Consider the following 14,345-nt stretch of genomic DNA (forward strand, 5'->3'; position numbering starts at 1 on the left):
GGTGAAAAAATTCCAAATGAAAAATATTTTGCAAAATTATGAGATTTTTTACCAAACAGAAACATTTTATGGAAGGGGATGTGCAATCAACTGAAAGCAATTTGAAATGCATTTTACTCCCTTTTATTTATCACGTCATCGTTATCATATTTAAAAAATGTGATATTGGAATAAACCGTCCGGCAAAACGCTTATTTTTTCCACCAGTATTTTTGAATTTTCTCGAAAATTATTAAACAAATTGAACAAATTTATCTTCATTGGGGTATTTACTGATATCAATTAAAATTTCATCCAATTTGGGCAAGCCTATTAGACATGGTAAACAAAAACTTTAAAAAAATCCCGATTTTGTTCTGGGCGAGAAAAAGTGATAAAAAAAGGCTTAGGATAGCCTTATTTTCTTCATAAATTTATTGCATTTTTTGTACTTTTATGTCTCTTTCTTGATGTAGCATCATGTTTTTCCCCAAATTTTTGAAGGGGGTTCGCACATCTATAAATAAGTCTTAAACTTGTTGTATCATGGCAGTTTTCGGAACAAATTTTGAGTTTCTAATATTTCAAAGGTTTTTTTTTTTAAATAACAAAATCTGTATTGTTGTGATCTATTTGCTGAATAACTGCAATTATTTGAAAGAAAAAAAATTGGATTCAAAGAAGAAAAGGGTACGTTTTTTTTTATTTATTGACCTTCGCAAAGATAAAAGTCCATGATTCTTCAATAAAAATAAATCTTGCAAACAAAAATGTGGCAACCAAAAAGTTTGTAATTTTTGAAGATACGTACGTAATCCTTTTGATTTATATCCAAGATCTGCATTTTTCAGCTTCACCCTTCTTTAAACAGATTTCACTTGTTGGTAAATAATAATAAAAATACACGAAATATGTAAATATTTGTATCACCACACACTGACGAGCTTGTAAAGTTGTTGAACGTCAACAAGGTATTAAATAATTTAAATATCACAGCAAATCCATCGCCCTCTAGATCACACTTCGGCACACTTTGATAGTATTTTTTTCTCGTGTTTCGTTTCTCAAAGAATCTCAATCAAAACTTATCTTCCTAGGAATCTAAAACTGTTAGCACTGCCCGAACCGCTAGGAAGATTGCTTTTGCTTCAACAATAAACAACAAAATAAAACAGCACCCCTCCGAACAGTTGTTCTCGGAACGAACTTGATTCACCAACAGAAAAAGCACGCGCCCGTTCCGACCCCGAAAACGCCGAACAACATTCTGCGCCGAGCGGTGGAAATGAAATGATATGCAACTTGCAACCTTTGCTTGGCTGAGGCCACCTTCCTTTTACCCCGTTTTTTGCGCAAGCTCTTCTTTCTCTCTTGAGCAAAAGGTTGGAACGCCGAACAGTCCGCACACGTTCCCGGACTTGGAGAGAAACAATTTTCTTGAGCTGAGCTCACGTTTTTCACCCAGCTCGAGCTCGAATGAAAATGCTCGCGTGCTAAGCCACATAGCGTTGGCTTTGTCGTTTGAATTAAAGTTAAGGGGTAACGTTTACTGGCGATTTCGGCTGATTGCTAAAAATTTTGATTATGATTTTATGATTTTATGATTTTATGATTTTATGATTTTATGATTTTATGATTTTATGATTTTATGATTTTATGATTTAATGATTTAATGATTTAATGATTTAATGATTTAATGATTTAATGATTAAATGATTAAATGATTTTATGATTTTATGATTTTATGATTTTATGATTTTATGATTTTATGATTTTATGATTTTATGATTTTATGATTTTATGATTTTATGATTTTATGATTTAATGATTTAATGATTAAATGATTAAATGATTTTATGATTTTATGATTTTATGATTTTATGATTTTATGATTTTATGATTTTATGATTTTATGATTTTATGATTTTATGATTTTATGATTTTATGATTTTATGATTTTATGATTTTATGATTTTATGATTTTATGATTTTATGATTTTATGATTTTATGATTTTATGATTTTATGATTTTATGATTTTATGATTTTATGATTTTATGATTTTATGATTTTATGATTTTATGATTTTATGATTTTATGATTTTATGATTTTATGATTTTATGATTTTATGATTTTATGATTTTATGATTTTATGATTTTATGATTTTATGATTTTATGATTTTATGATTTTATGATTTTATGATTTTATGATTTTATGATTTTATGATTTTATGATTTTATGATTTTATGATTTTATGATTTTATGATTTTATGATTTTATGATTTTATGATTTTATGATTTTATGATTTTAATTTTAAATATTTTTTTCGAAACACGTGGTCTAAAGTCAGCTATCCCCCTAAGTCAGCGGTGGCCGCTGTAGAGTCACTCGCGCCAATGTGCTTTTTCTCCCAGTCACCGTTCCGGCCATATTATAGTAAAATGAAAGAAATAGAAGAGGTAAGGCAAGAAAGAGTAAAAACTTTATATAAAATAATAACATCACTTTATAGACACGAAATAGCACAACAGAAAACAAAGTGCTGTACACTGATAGAATCTCGCGCGACGTGCTGAAAAACAATAACAAACGCTATTATGGCAAACACAATCGTTCAGCCAGGGATGAAAAAGTGATGCTTTTATGGCAATGATTGTTCGGTTAATTTCATGCTTATAGAGAAGAACATAAATAATTTTGTTTCTATTCAAAACTTTTGTTCATAATTTTTCGAAATTTATCAATTAATGAGTATAAAATTTATCTTTATATCATATCGTATTTTTGGCAATTTTTCTCTAGCAAATTTAAATATTGATGGTCATATTTTGAAGCCTTTTTTGCACTCATGAATCTCGAGGTCAAACTAATTTTCCCTATCACCACAAGAAACAAAAAACTGTTCAAGCAGCACGTACAAGCACCACAACAGATTAGATTGCACAGTTCTCATAATCATCATGCACTTTGGATCCCGCTGTGGATAACGGAGTCAGTAGTTTTTTATATCTTCTGTTCAAGGTAAAGTCACACTACTAGTAGAAAAATCAGAAGTTAGTTTTTTTTAACAGAAATTTCTGATATTCATGTATTGATTGCCATACCGCAGATTTCCATTAAACTGATCTACTCCATTACCATAAAGAAATGATGCATGTCTGCATCTGCATGAACTCAATGGCGCATGGAAAAAAGGTTAATATATGCCATTGATTACAATAATTACAATAGATTTATCTCTTTTCACACTCGCGTTAGCCGGAGCTACTTCGAGGAGAAAGTGTTGCCAGAAGTTGAACAAGTAACTCTGACGATGGAATTGTGTTGGATGCTTCGAGGTAAACTATTACTTTTCCCTCACTTTAGGCTATAAATTACAACAACAACACAGCAATAATTTCGACTAATTCGCTTAGATAGAGTAACCTTCGAGGGTGGCACCAAGGGGCACTTCAATGGTGATTATTGTTTTCCTGCTGCTTTTTTCCAGTACCAATTTGTTTTCCAAGCGACTTCCGGAGTCGGACACATTCGTGGACAGAAAGCGTTTTCAATGAGCTAGCACTTGCCGCCATCATCCGTCATGCGTCGCTGCCAACACTGCTCTTTTATTGCCACTGACTAACAAAAGGGATTGCCATCCTAATGCAATGTCATCTTTGGTTGATGCACTAACCTAAATTTGACCAAAAATGAGGCATTCATTTTGAAAATTTAAGTTAATTTAAAACAAATTCACAAAAAAAAACCTTTAAAAATACAACTTGAAAATTAATCAACTTTTTGCCTCCTTTTTCAACTTGTCGTTCTTCAAAGAATGAAGTGGTATCACTAAACATCAGCTGCAATATTGCCAAAACAAGACGCAAACGCTTCCAAATGTCAGCCAAGCAAGTCGGTTCGAAGCAGAATTAAGACAGTAGCGGGCGCGGATAGCGGAAAATGGTTTTATGAGGTTCTCCAATCATCTCGAGCGGTTGATTTCTGCCATTTAAGCCAAATTACATAACCAGCTCGTTTTTGCTACGGCCCCTGAGGTTTAGCTTTTCCAACGGAGCCCCTTTCGCGCTGTGGTTTTTGTGGCAAACGAGCGAACAACAAGAAAAGCTAGGTTCGTCACTTCTGGGCGCAGTCCCCGGCGTTCAAGTCTCTCTCCCGCGCGGGGTTTCGATTGATGGCACGATCACGTTGTTTTGAAAAAGGTTGGCATTTGGAAGTCATGAAGTTGCACCATCCAGCGTGATAGGTTCTTCTTCGGCGTAAATTCCCCCTCCTGGGATATCATTCAAATTCACGCGCTCTAACCCGTACATAGAACTGTTGTTATGGGAGGGTAACAAAAAAAAAAGAGATTGTTCTTCCCCCATGTAAGGCGGGAGAATGCAAACAGCAAAGAGTTCGAACGATCATGCGGGACGTGAACAGCTGCGATTAGAGGCCGGTCGAGCGCGCTCAGGTGGAAAATTATTCACGGTTTTGCTCCACATTTTCGCTCCCACACTGTGCTGGGCCTGTCCGCTCATTACGGAGGGGATGGATTTTGCAGCACCAGGCGGTGTTCGAATCCGAAAATGTCTTTGACAATTTAGCAGTTCTATGCCAATCAGTGACTCCGATTTCAATGAAACTTTGTAGATACACAGAAAAAAAAATCATGGTAATATTACATCTGGGAAGGGGTATATCTTTTATGTCAGAAAAAAGCTGTAATTTTCCCTCTGGAAATGCAAAATTTTACCACTTTTCTGGTGTAATGTCACTTTTTAGTCTAAATTGAGGTAAAATTACATCATAAAAGAGGTAATATTCAACCTTCCAAAATTACAGCTTCCAAATTTACATTATTTTTTGCAGTGTATGTGTTCCTAGGCTCATATAAGTCAAAAATCTGTATTAAGTAAAAAAATTTAAAAAATGTTTGATTTTATTTTGGATTGAGAACACCGCTTTATATTTAATATAATTTTTAAGAATATCATTTTCGAAAAAAAAAATTCTTTTAATTTTCATTCAACAGTGAAAAATTTTTACTCTTCCTGACAGGGATGCCACATGATTTTTAAAAATGTCTGTGAAAAAGTCTGTGTATGTCTGTGTCTTTGTCTAAAATTCAAATAAATCAATTTACAGTCATAGAAATCTATCAAAAATTGTGTTTTTAAGCATTTGAAGACTAACGAAATAAGTTTCGTTTGATATTTTAACAAAATAACAATTTAATGAAGTTTTTAAAAAGTCTGTGTACCTCAAAAAATGTCTGACACGAGCTCAAATGTCTGTGAAACACAGACAAATCTGTGTATCTGGCATCCCTGCTTCCTGAAAACATTTTTTTTTCGCAAGGATTAAACCTTTCCTACAAATTTGATTGAAGACACTACTGATGAATCTTTGCCGACTGGAGCTCGCAACCATTCGCGAGCGAACACGACACTCAGGCTGTCAGTGACTTGCTCAATCGCTTCTCCCAGTGACACAAATACTTCGTGAATTTCTCTGCCTACTCCGTCTGTCCACCCGAGTCACACACGAATACGTTCAGAGAGGAGAGAATCTAACAACATACCAGCTCAGCGCTCTTTTGGCCTGCGCTACCACAGTTTGCCGTAAATTTGTATTTGGCAGGGTGGAAATTGCTTTTAAAATTGTCTTTGATGTTGTGTTATCAAAAAAATTCCAAAACATTTGATAAATGAGCAAAACAAAGCAGATCGCAAACTACTTCGACTCAACGACTGAGCGACATAGCGCAATCGGTCTCTTTGAACAACTACCCGAATGAAGTGAGAGCGAGAGCAAAGAGAGAGTATTTTTTTTCTCATAAAATTATTTTTATTAGGTCCTTTTCGGTGCTGGGACCTGGTTAGGACCGAGTCGGCTTTTGTAATTACATTTTACTTAAAGCTAAGAGTAATTACAGAGGATCTTGTGTGTAAATATCAGTGGGAGGGGAAAAGAGAGAGTATTCTGTAACGATTGGTGTGGAAGCGACAAACGGTAGGAAACGGTCAGAGCAGTTTGTTGTCTCTTTCGATTTGTGGTCGCGAGTGAATGAGTCTTTTTGGAGCAATCACGGTGGTAAGTGTGTTTTTTAAAGAAATAATCAAATTGAATATCTTGAAATATTATTGTCTTTTAAGGCTTGGTTGCGTCGAAAGGAGGTGAAGGAATAGACTTCAAATTACAGGCCTAATTAAATAAAAACAAGCTAAAAGCACAGAGAAAAGATAAATATATCATTGAACAAACAGCATTGAAAACCGTGTGTAAAAATTCAAACCAAAATACGTTGAAAAGAGCTAGGGTGTGCACCATCCGCCTAGATAGCGCCACTTCTAAAATCATGATGGCCTACAGTAGCAGAACGTTGGACCATCTAATCACTGCATAAAACTGGAATTACATATACAGAAGTGAATTTTATATTTAAACGAAGTTAACATTTATTTTCTTTTGAAATTATTGAGCCTTTTTCATTGTTAAGTCAAGTATTCTCAGCCACCGTCGCCGCCAAGCGTATCCTGCACACTCTAATTTCTTTGATGCAAGATTGTATGCAACGCATTTTTTTTAGTGCAACAATGTTTACACACAAGTTAGAACCTAGATGTACATCTGTTCTCTGTGCTAAAAGTACCACAAAAAGATTATGACATCACAACAGTTCTGCGTTCTGCCAAAACGTAAAAGAAAATTAAAAAAAAAATAATAAAATTAAAATTTGTCGGATTTATGGTTTTAAAATATTTTTTTTGAGTAAATAAATTATAAATTTTTTAATAATATTTTTTTTGAGTCAATGAATTATTAAACTATAATTCAAATAATAAATAACCACTTTTTTTTATTTTTTTTTGGCAAATGAAAAGTGTTGGCATTTTTTATTATTTTTGTGTGCCCACTTTTTAAAGAACTTTGATGGTATGAAGGAAGACAAGACATCGCTTTTTGAAAAGTTAGTGTGGATGTAGTTGAGAGATACAGTTAATAAAGTTTAATTTTGGAAGGTTGGAAATTCGGTTGGTTGAATATTACCTCTTTTTGAATAATTTTTCCTAAAATATATTGCTATTTTGCTATTTTGATTAAATGATTACCCGGGACCGTGGTGTAGGGGTAAGCGTGGTTGCCTCTCACCCAGTCGGCCTGGGTTCGATCCCAGAAGGTCCCGGTGGCAAAATTTTGAGACGAGATTTGTCTGATCACGCCTTCCGTCGGATGGGAAAGTAAATGTTGGCCCCGGTCTAACCTAGGGGTTAGGTCGATAGCTCAGTCCAGGTGTAGGAGTCGTCTCCCTGGGTCCTGTCCTGGTGGAGTCGCTGGTAGGCAGTTGGACTAACAATCCAAAGGTCGTCAGTTCGAATCCCGGGGTAGATGGAAGCTAAGGTGTAAAAAGAGATTCGCAATTGCCTCAACAATCAAGCCTTCGGACACCTAGTTTCGAGTAGGAATCTCGCAATCGAGAACGTCAAGGCAAAGCTGTAGAGTGAATAATTTGATTTGATTTCGATTAAAATTTTAACAGTTACTGATGTAAAATTACACATTTTTGACACAAAATCTGTCACCATTCTCAGATTTAATATTAACATGATTACCATCATATTTTTTTAACGTGAGTGTAAAATTATAGTATTCAATTGCACATTTGGACGCGCCGCAGTGTTCGTTTAATAGTGTTGTATGCATTGATTTGGCAAATATCAGTTTTGTTGAAATATGTTGTCTATCATCTAATTAATTTTTTTCTTAAAATTTGATCTATAGAAAACCATCAGCTAAAAACATATAGAATTTTAGAGCCACAGATCGGAATCGGAATATTAAGTAAAATTATAAATAATGATTTTTTTAAAAAATATTACGAAATTCCAGGTAGCAGCATATTGCATATTGCGGCAAGTTAAGTAGACACCATACAAGGATAGATAAAAATTGGAAAAAAATGAGTACAGCGGATTCCCTATTTGATATGGATTCCAACTTTTCCAAAAATTAAAAAAAAAAACAAAACGTATCGATTGAAATAATTTCAAACTCATATTTGTTGTGCTAAATCCATAAAAAAGTAAAATTTCAAGAACGTTTTACTTCCTTAAGCAATTTAAAAATGAACAAACAGCCAGGAGTTATTTTCTAATTTTCTTTAATTACTTTCCAAAAACTATGAATATTATGTGATGATTTGATTTTTTATAAATTTTATGTTTCCATCCCATATTGACACGTCGTTAACTTTGCACAGAAAGAATCATCTGCACACTCTTTTCCACGAAAAAAAAAGATGGGACGTTTCGCGTTCTTCCAGTCACAAAAAATACCTGAACCAGAGGCGCGCAATAAAACTCATTGATCGGTCGGGCAGTGGCCTATAATTAGTGCAAGAACTGGAAAAGGAGCACATAAAAGAGACGATTTGCGTTCCATTGTAAATTCGAGCAGTTTGATGGTTTCTTTCTATTCTCACAATGTGACGAATGATTGAATAGATTGTTTGATGTTCAATTTTGCCTTCTGTACCGACTATTTTTAGAACCACCCTCGGCAATAATCAGCAATAAAGCTGATTAACCGCGGTTCATTGCGCTCGAATTTGGTTCTTCCCATGTTTGAAAGGTGGTTTGCCACTGTTTTTCCCAAGATTTGAAATTTGAGCCGGGTTGCACGATTCATGTTGTGCTGAGAGACTTTAAATAACTTAATTTTGTGCGCCAGCAAAGGCAAAAGCGTGATCAACTCGCGAACTGCAATGATTGCGAATTATTGTTGGGTTTGGTTTTTCCTTCCTTATTTGGATCAATTTTATCCTCATTTTTCTACCTCTGCTGCTAAGATTGGTGTTGGCCGCGTTGATTGAATAATGGGGTATGACATGAGCGTGGAAAGGAAGAAAAGAAATGTTTTTTGTTTATATAAAACAAATATTAGCGGGTTCATTTAAAGCCGGCTGGAATAATTACTGCAGTTTGTTTTGCCATGTGATGGCGGCTCTCAAAGGGAATCAAGAGTGAATTTTGGGTCGAATTTTTGAAGCTCCATTTTTGTAATTTTCTATTTGGATGAAACTTTGTGTGTACTTTTTCTATGATTAAAGAAGTAATTTTGCATCATTGGTTCTTCCATGCAAGTCTTCAAACAGTTTTGGTATCCGTCCATACAAAAATGCTGCTAAAATATCAAAAATCTGTACCTTTAGAATGGATTTTCTTACCGATTCTGTATCTTCGGCAAAGTTTTGGGTATTGCTTAGAATTTTTCATCAGAAGATGGTGAAAAACCCCATTTTTGAAAATATATTTTAGATGACAAAAAATGTGATCTTTTGAGTTACATTATTATTTCAATAATCATTTGGCAGTGTAGCTAGAGTTTCGAAAAAAAATCATGTGTCTTTATTTTTTTATATTTTAAGCTATACCTGAAAGTTTGCCGAAAACACAAAATCGATCAGAAAATCCATTCTAAAGGTACAGATTTTTCATATTTGAACAGTCTTTTTTATGGACGGTTGCCAAATTTCCCGGGAAATCCGGGAATTCCCGGGAAATTTAAATTGTATTGAAAATTATCCTCATTCCGGTTCTGATTTATTTTTAGCATCAAAATTGTACAGGACAGCAACTTTTATGGTCAAAATAAGTGTGAGGATCAATTATGACTTAACTGTTTGTGAAAAATCATGCAACTTCAAGAAAAAAATAAATTAACTTATTTTATTATGTTGAAATGTATTTGTTTTGTTGAAAAGTATTCAATTTTCATTCTTTTTTTTTTTTTTTTGAATTAAATATACTTTATTGAATCTTTCTTATAATAATTACATTTGGTTTACATAATAAGTGGTCAGCTGTGGCTCTTCAGCTTTAGTTTGCTTTTCGTGATTTAAACACTGTTCATTTTCTTAACTTTAAAAGTATATGATTTATCATTTTTGTAACACTAGGAACAGTGAGGAAAAAAAAAATGTTAAGAAAACATAACCTAACCTAAAACTAACTTAAACTTACAATAAACTAAACCAATCCTTGAATCAAGGGGTATTCAGAAATAGCACATTTTTCCCTGAATTTCAAACATTTTTCTTGAATCTTCTGATCCAACATTTTTACTTCTGCTAATTCATGAACCTCACTTGATCTTGTCCAGCCAGGAACATTCAAAACCATTTTGAGTACCTTGTTTTGGACACGCTGGAGCTTCAATTTATGAGTTCTAGCGCAACACTCCCAAACAGGTACTGCATACTCAATAACGGGGTAAATTATTTGTTTGTAAACTGCTAACTTATTTTTCAAAGAAAGCTTTGATTTTCTGTTAATTAAAGGATACAAACACCTGATGAGAATGCTGCACTTGTTCAATATTTTATCTACATGCTGCCGAAACAATAGTTTCGAGTCAAGTATGAGACCTAAATAGACAACTTCCTTTGACCAGGGTATTGAAACATCATTCATTTTAATCAAAACATCATCCTTTGGGGCAAATCTGGCCGATTTGGAAAGTGGAAAAATGATGGTTTGAGTTTTGGCTGCATTTATGCGAATTTTCCAGTCGCCAAAGTATTCGGAAAGAACGTCAAGACCCTTCTGAAGACGGCCAACTAAATATCTGGTTATTTTACCCTTATAAATAACGGCAGTGTCATCAGCAAAAAGTGACAACACACCATTACCAGGAAGAGTAGGCAAATCAGATGTAAAAATATTGTACAGAAGTGGGCCAAGAATACTTCCTTGGGGAACCCCAGCATCAATGTTGAATAATCCAGAAGCAATCCCATTCAGAAAAACCCTGAACGATCTCTCCGAAAGATAGTGCTGGATAATTTTGATAAGATACATTGGAAAACCGCATAAATACAGTTTATGTATCAAACCATCATGCCAAACATTGTCAAAAGCCTTCTCAACATCCAACAAAGCCATAGCAGTTGATTTAGACTCAAGCTTGTTCTGCTTGATGATTTTAGTTACTCTCGTAAGCTGATGAGCAGTATTATGTCCCTTACGGAAGCCAAACTGCTCGTTCAAAATTATGTTATTATCGTTGGTAAAATCCAACAGCCTTGAATAGATGACCTTCTCAAAGAGTTTGGACAGACTACTTAAAAGACTAATGGGACGATAACTTGTTGGCGATGTTGGATCTTTTTGAGGCTTCAAAATTGGTATGACTTTGCCCAGTTTCCAATTGGTGGGGAAGTAACCAAGTTGCAAACATTTATTGAAAATATTGGCTAGATGTTGAAAGAACTGATCACTCTGTTTTTTCAACACTAGATTAAAAATGTTATCAAAGCCTGGAGCTTTCATATTTTTCATTTGTTTAACTGCAACTTTGACTTCCTCACCAGAAACATGGGAATCTGCAGGAAATTCAAAGGTAGAGTCATTGATTGTTGAAATACTATTGGCTACTGATGTTTCTTTACGGCTGGTCATGGAAGCGCCAAGATTATGTGAACTAACAAAATGAAGCCCAAGTGCATTTGCCTTTTCCTCGGATGTAATCAAAGGAGAATCCTCAACAATAAGAGGAGGAATATGCTTTGGTTTGTTTTTAAGAACTTTTGAAAGTTTCCAAAATGGTTTTGAATAATTCCCAAGCTGGCTTACATGTTTTGAAAATTCTTGATTTCTGATATTGTCAAGTCGGTCTTGTATGATTTTGTTCAAATTGTTCACTGAAATCTTTTTGTCATAGTCCCCAGTCCGTTGATATTGTCTCCTATAAACATTCCTAAGTCTAATCAAGTGTTTAGTATCTACGTCAATATCAGTTACCTTAAAATTAACAGGAACCTCCCGAACGTTGGCAGCCTCTGCTTGGTTGATAGCCTGCTGGATCACCTCCAGCGAACGATCAATATCAGCAGAAGTTTCCGGGTGTTGATCATAGTCGATGTTGCTGTCTACCACTTGCTGAAACTGCTGCCAGTCAACGTTGTGGTAATCTTTCCGGGTTGGTTGCCGCTGCGGAGTAACGGAAGCTCCAACCTCCACAACCACCGGGTAGTGATCAGAACTCAACTCTTCAAACACCTCAGGATGAGCCACGTTCTCAGCCATATTGGTAATGAAGAAGTCGATGATTGAGTGATTCCCAGACCGAGCCACCCTCGTTGGACGATCCGGACTCACAACGTTGTAGTATCCGTTTTGCAGATCGTTGTGCAGAATCACTCCGTTCCGATTCCTCCTGCTGTTGCCCCAAACTTCATGCTTCGCGTTGAGGTCACCAGCAATGATGTACTTTGCGCTCCGCCGTGTCAGCTTCTGGATATCGCTCTTCAGTTTTGCTGCTGAACCATCTCTGGAATTCACCTGACGTGGGCAGTATGCAGCAATGAAGAGTACTGGGCCAACCGAAGTGGGAATTTCCACCCCAACGGCCTCGATGATGTCCAGCTTGAAGTGTGGCAGCCGGCGTGGCTTGAGATCACGATGAACAGCCACAAGCACACCTCCTCCTCCAGAGGTGGTCCTATCGAGCTGCGTCGCGATCTTGTAGTTTTGCAGATAAACTTTTTCACCGGGCTTCAGATGAGTTTCCGTGATGGCAGCTACGTCGATCTCCTTCTCGCGAAGAAAATCCACCAGCTCTAAGTGCTTCCTCCTAATGGAGCAAGCGTTCCAATTCAGCAGCTTGAGGGACCTACGATCCATACTGGATGACGAACGAGGTCAGCACTTCAATCTGCTGGGTCTTGGTTTTGCATCCACGCAGTGCAGCGGACATCTGTTTGAAAATATTGAGGAGTTCGGTTGAGGTGTAAAGATCATTACCATTTTCCTCAACTGCTGGTTCTTGGGTTGGTCTTGGCTCCTGGCTGAAGCCCGGTGGTGGCGGTCTCGGCTCCTGGCTGGAACCCGGCCGTGGATGATTCATCTCAGCTCTCTTCCTGGGATCCAACGGCAACGGTGCCAAGTTCGGGACCTGGCGTCGCGGTTGAAGAGGTGGAAAATTTTGCTCCACCAGGGCTGGAGGAGTTCTACGACGCTGAGGCTGATTCTTCGTCGATGCTTGCTGCCGAATTTTCACGAACTCAGCTCTCTTGGGGCACTTTCGGTCGGTTGACGAGTGCTCACCGTTGCAGTTGAGGCACTTCACCAGCGAATCTTGGATGCACTGGGATGTGATGTGCGCATCGGTACCACATTTGGCGCAACGACGCTTCAGGTGGCAGTTCTTACCTCCGTGCCCGAAACCCAGGCAGTTGAAGCATTGTGTGACGTCACGATGCACTGGTCGGTATCGCTCCCACGACACGATGATGTTGAAAACCGCTCGAATTGCCTTCAGCTCAGGAAGCGTCGTCGATCCCTTAGCCAAATGCAGCAGGTAGAGCTGGTCACGGTACTTGATGTCTTTGTTGCGTCGGCTCATTTTGTGCACGGCCAACACATCCAGTTTCAAAACTTTTAGCTCGGCAGCTAATTCCTCCACTGGCATGTCGTACAGACCTCTGACGACGATTTTGTACGGCTTATCCATGGCGACATCATGGGTAAAGTACTCCGCCTCGTTTTCGGTCAAGTAATCCTTGACCAGTTGATAGTGCTGCCTGGATTGCACCAGCACCTTAAATCCGTCTTGACACAGACGAATGTTGCCTAGGACTTTCCCAGACTTGATGAGTTCAACCAGCCCCGCACGAAAGTCGATCGTTGCTGCTGATTGCCGCACATAAAAAGGAGGCAGTTTCTCCTTTCGCTGTTTCACTTCATTCTCCTTTGCTTCCGCTACCTGGTCCTCGTCAGGCAGTCCAGCAAACTTGTTGTTCTTCAATAGCTGCTCCTCGTGCGATGAAGAGTTCTCCTCCTCCTCATCCATCGGTACAGTACCGTCGCTCTTTTTCGTCTTTTTGCTGTTCGATGTCACTTCCAAAAGCACCTTCCTTTTGGAAATTCCCGGTTTTTGGCCATCAGTTGAGGCCTCAACCTTCCTTTTGGAAATTCCCACTTTTTTGCCTGCTTGAGCCGCAGGTAGGGCAATATTGCCGGCGTTTTGCGCCGGGACGCGACGAGTCATGTTGATTCAGACAACCTTCACCAACGAATGCTCGGATAACAATGACAATTTTCATTCAATTTGGGCTTGTTAAATAAAAACTCAATTTGGTTTTGGCGGGAATGGGTTTATTTACTTATTTTCAAGGGAAGACCAAAAAAAAAAATTAGACCAAAACTATAATTGTTTATTTTTATTCCAAAAAATCGTAGATTTTATCGCCCAGCAAATAAGCAAGATCCCATTTCCAGTTTTGAATGTTTCAGCAATTAAATTTTTAACTTTGATTTGATGATTTGAAATGAAATAAAGTTCTTCAATTTTATTTTATTTTTCTGAATATTTTATAA

General features: G+C 36.9%; 1 protein-coding gene across 3 annotated transcripts in view; it reads right to left on the reverse strand.

Annotated features, from left to right (window-relative positions):
- The window catches only part of LOC120413518 (villin-like protein quail), a 36,501-nt gene that overhangs the window by 16,534 nt on the left and 5,622 nt on the right, over positions 1–14,345 (reverse strand). The window contains exon 1 of one of the 3 annotated variants that reach the window (XM_039574379.2): positions 791–1,213. The exons of the other annotated variants lie outside the window; for them this stretch is intronic. Coding sequence (XP_039430313.1) covers positions 791–823 — 33 coding nt within the window. The 5' untranslated portion in view covers positions 824–1,213. Of the gene's footprint in view, positions 1–790; positions 1,214–14,345 lie in introns of those variants that run through there. 3 annotated transcript variants of the gene reach the window in all.

Source organism: Culex pipiens, chromosome 2, assembly GCF_016801865.2.
Source record: "Culex pipiens pallens isolate TS chromosome 2, TS_CPP_V2, whole genome shotgun sequence".
Taxonomy (NCBI): domain Eukaryota; kingdom Metazoa; phylum Arthropoda; class Insecta; order Diptera; family Culicidae; genus Culex; species Culex pipiens.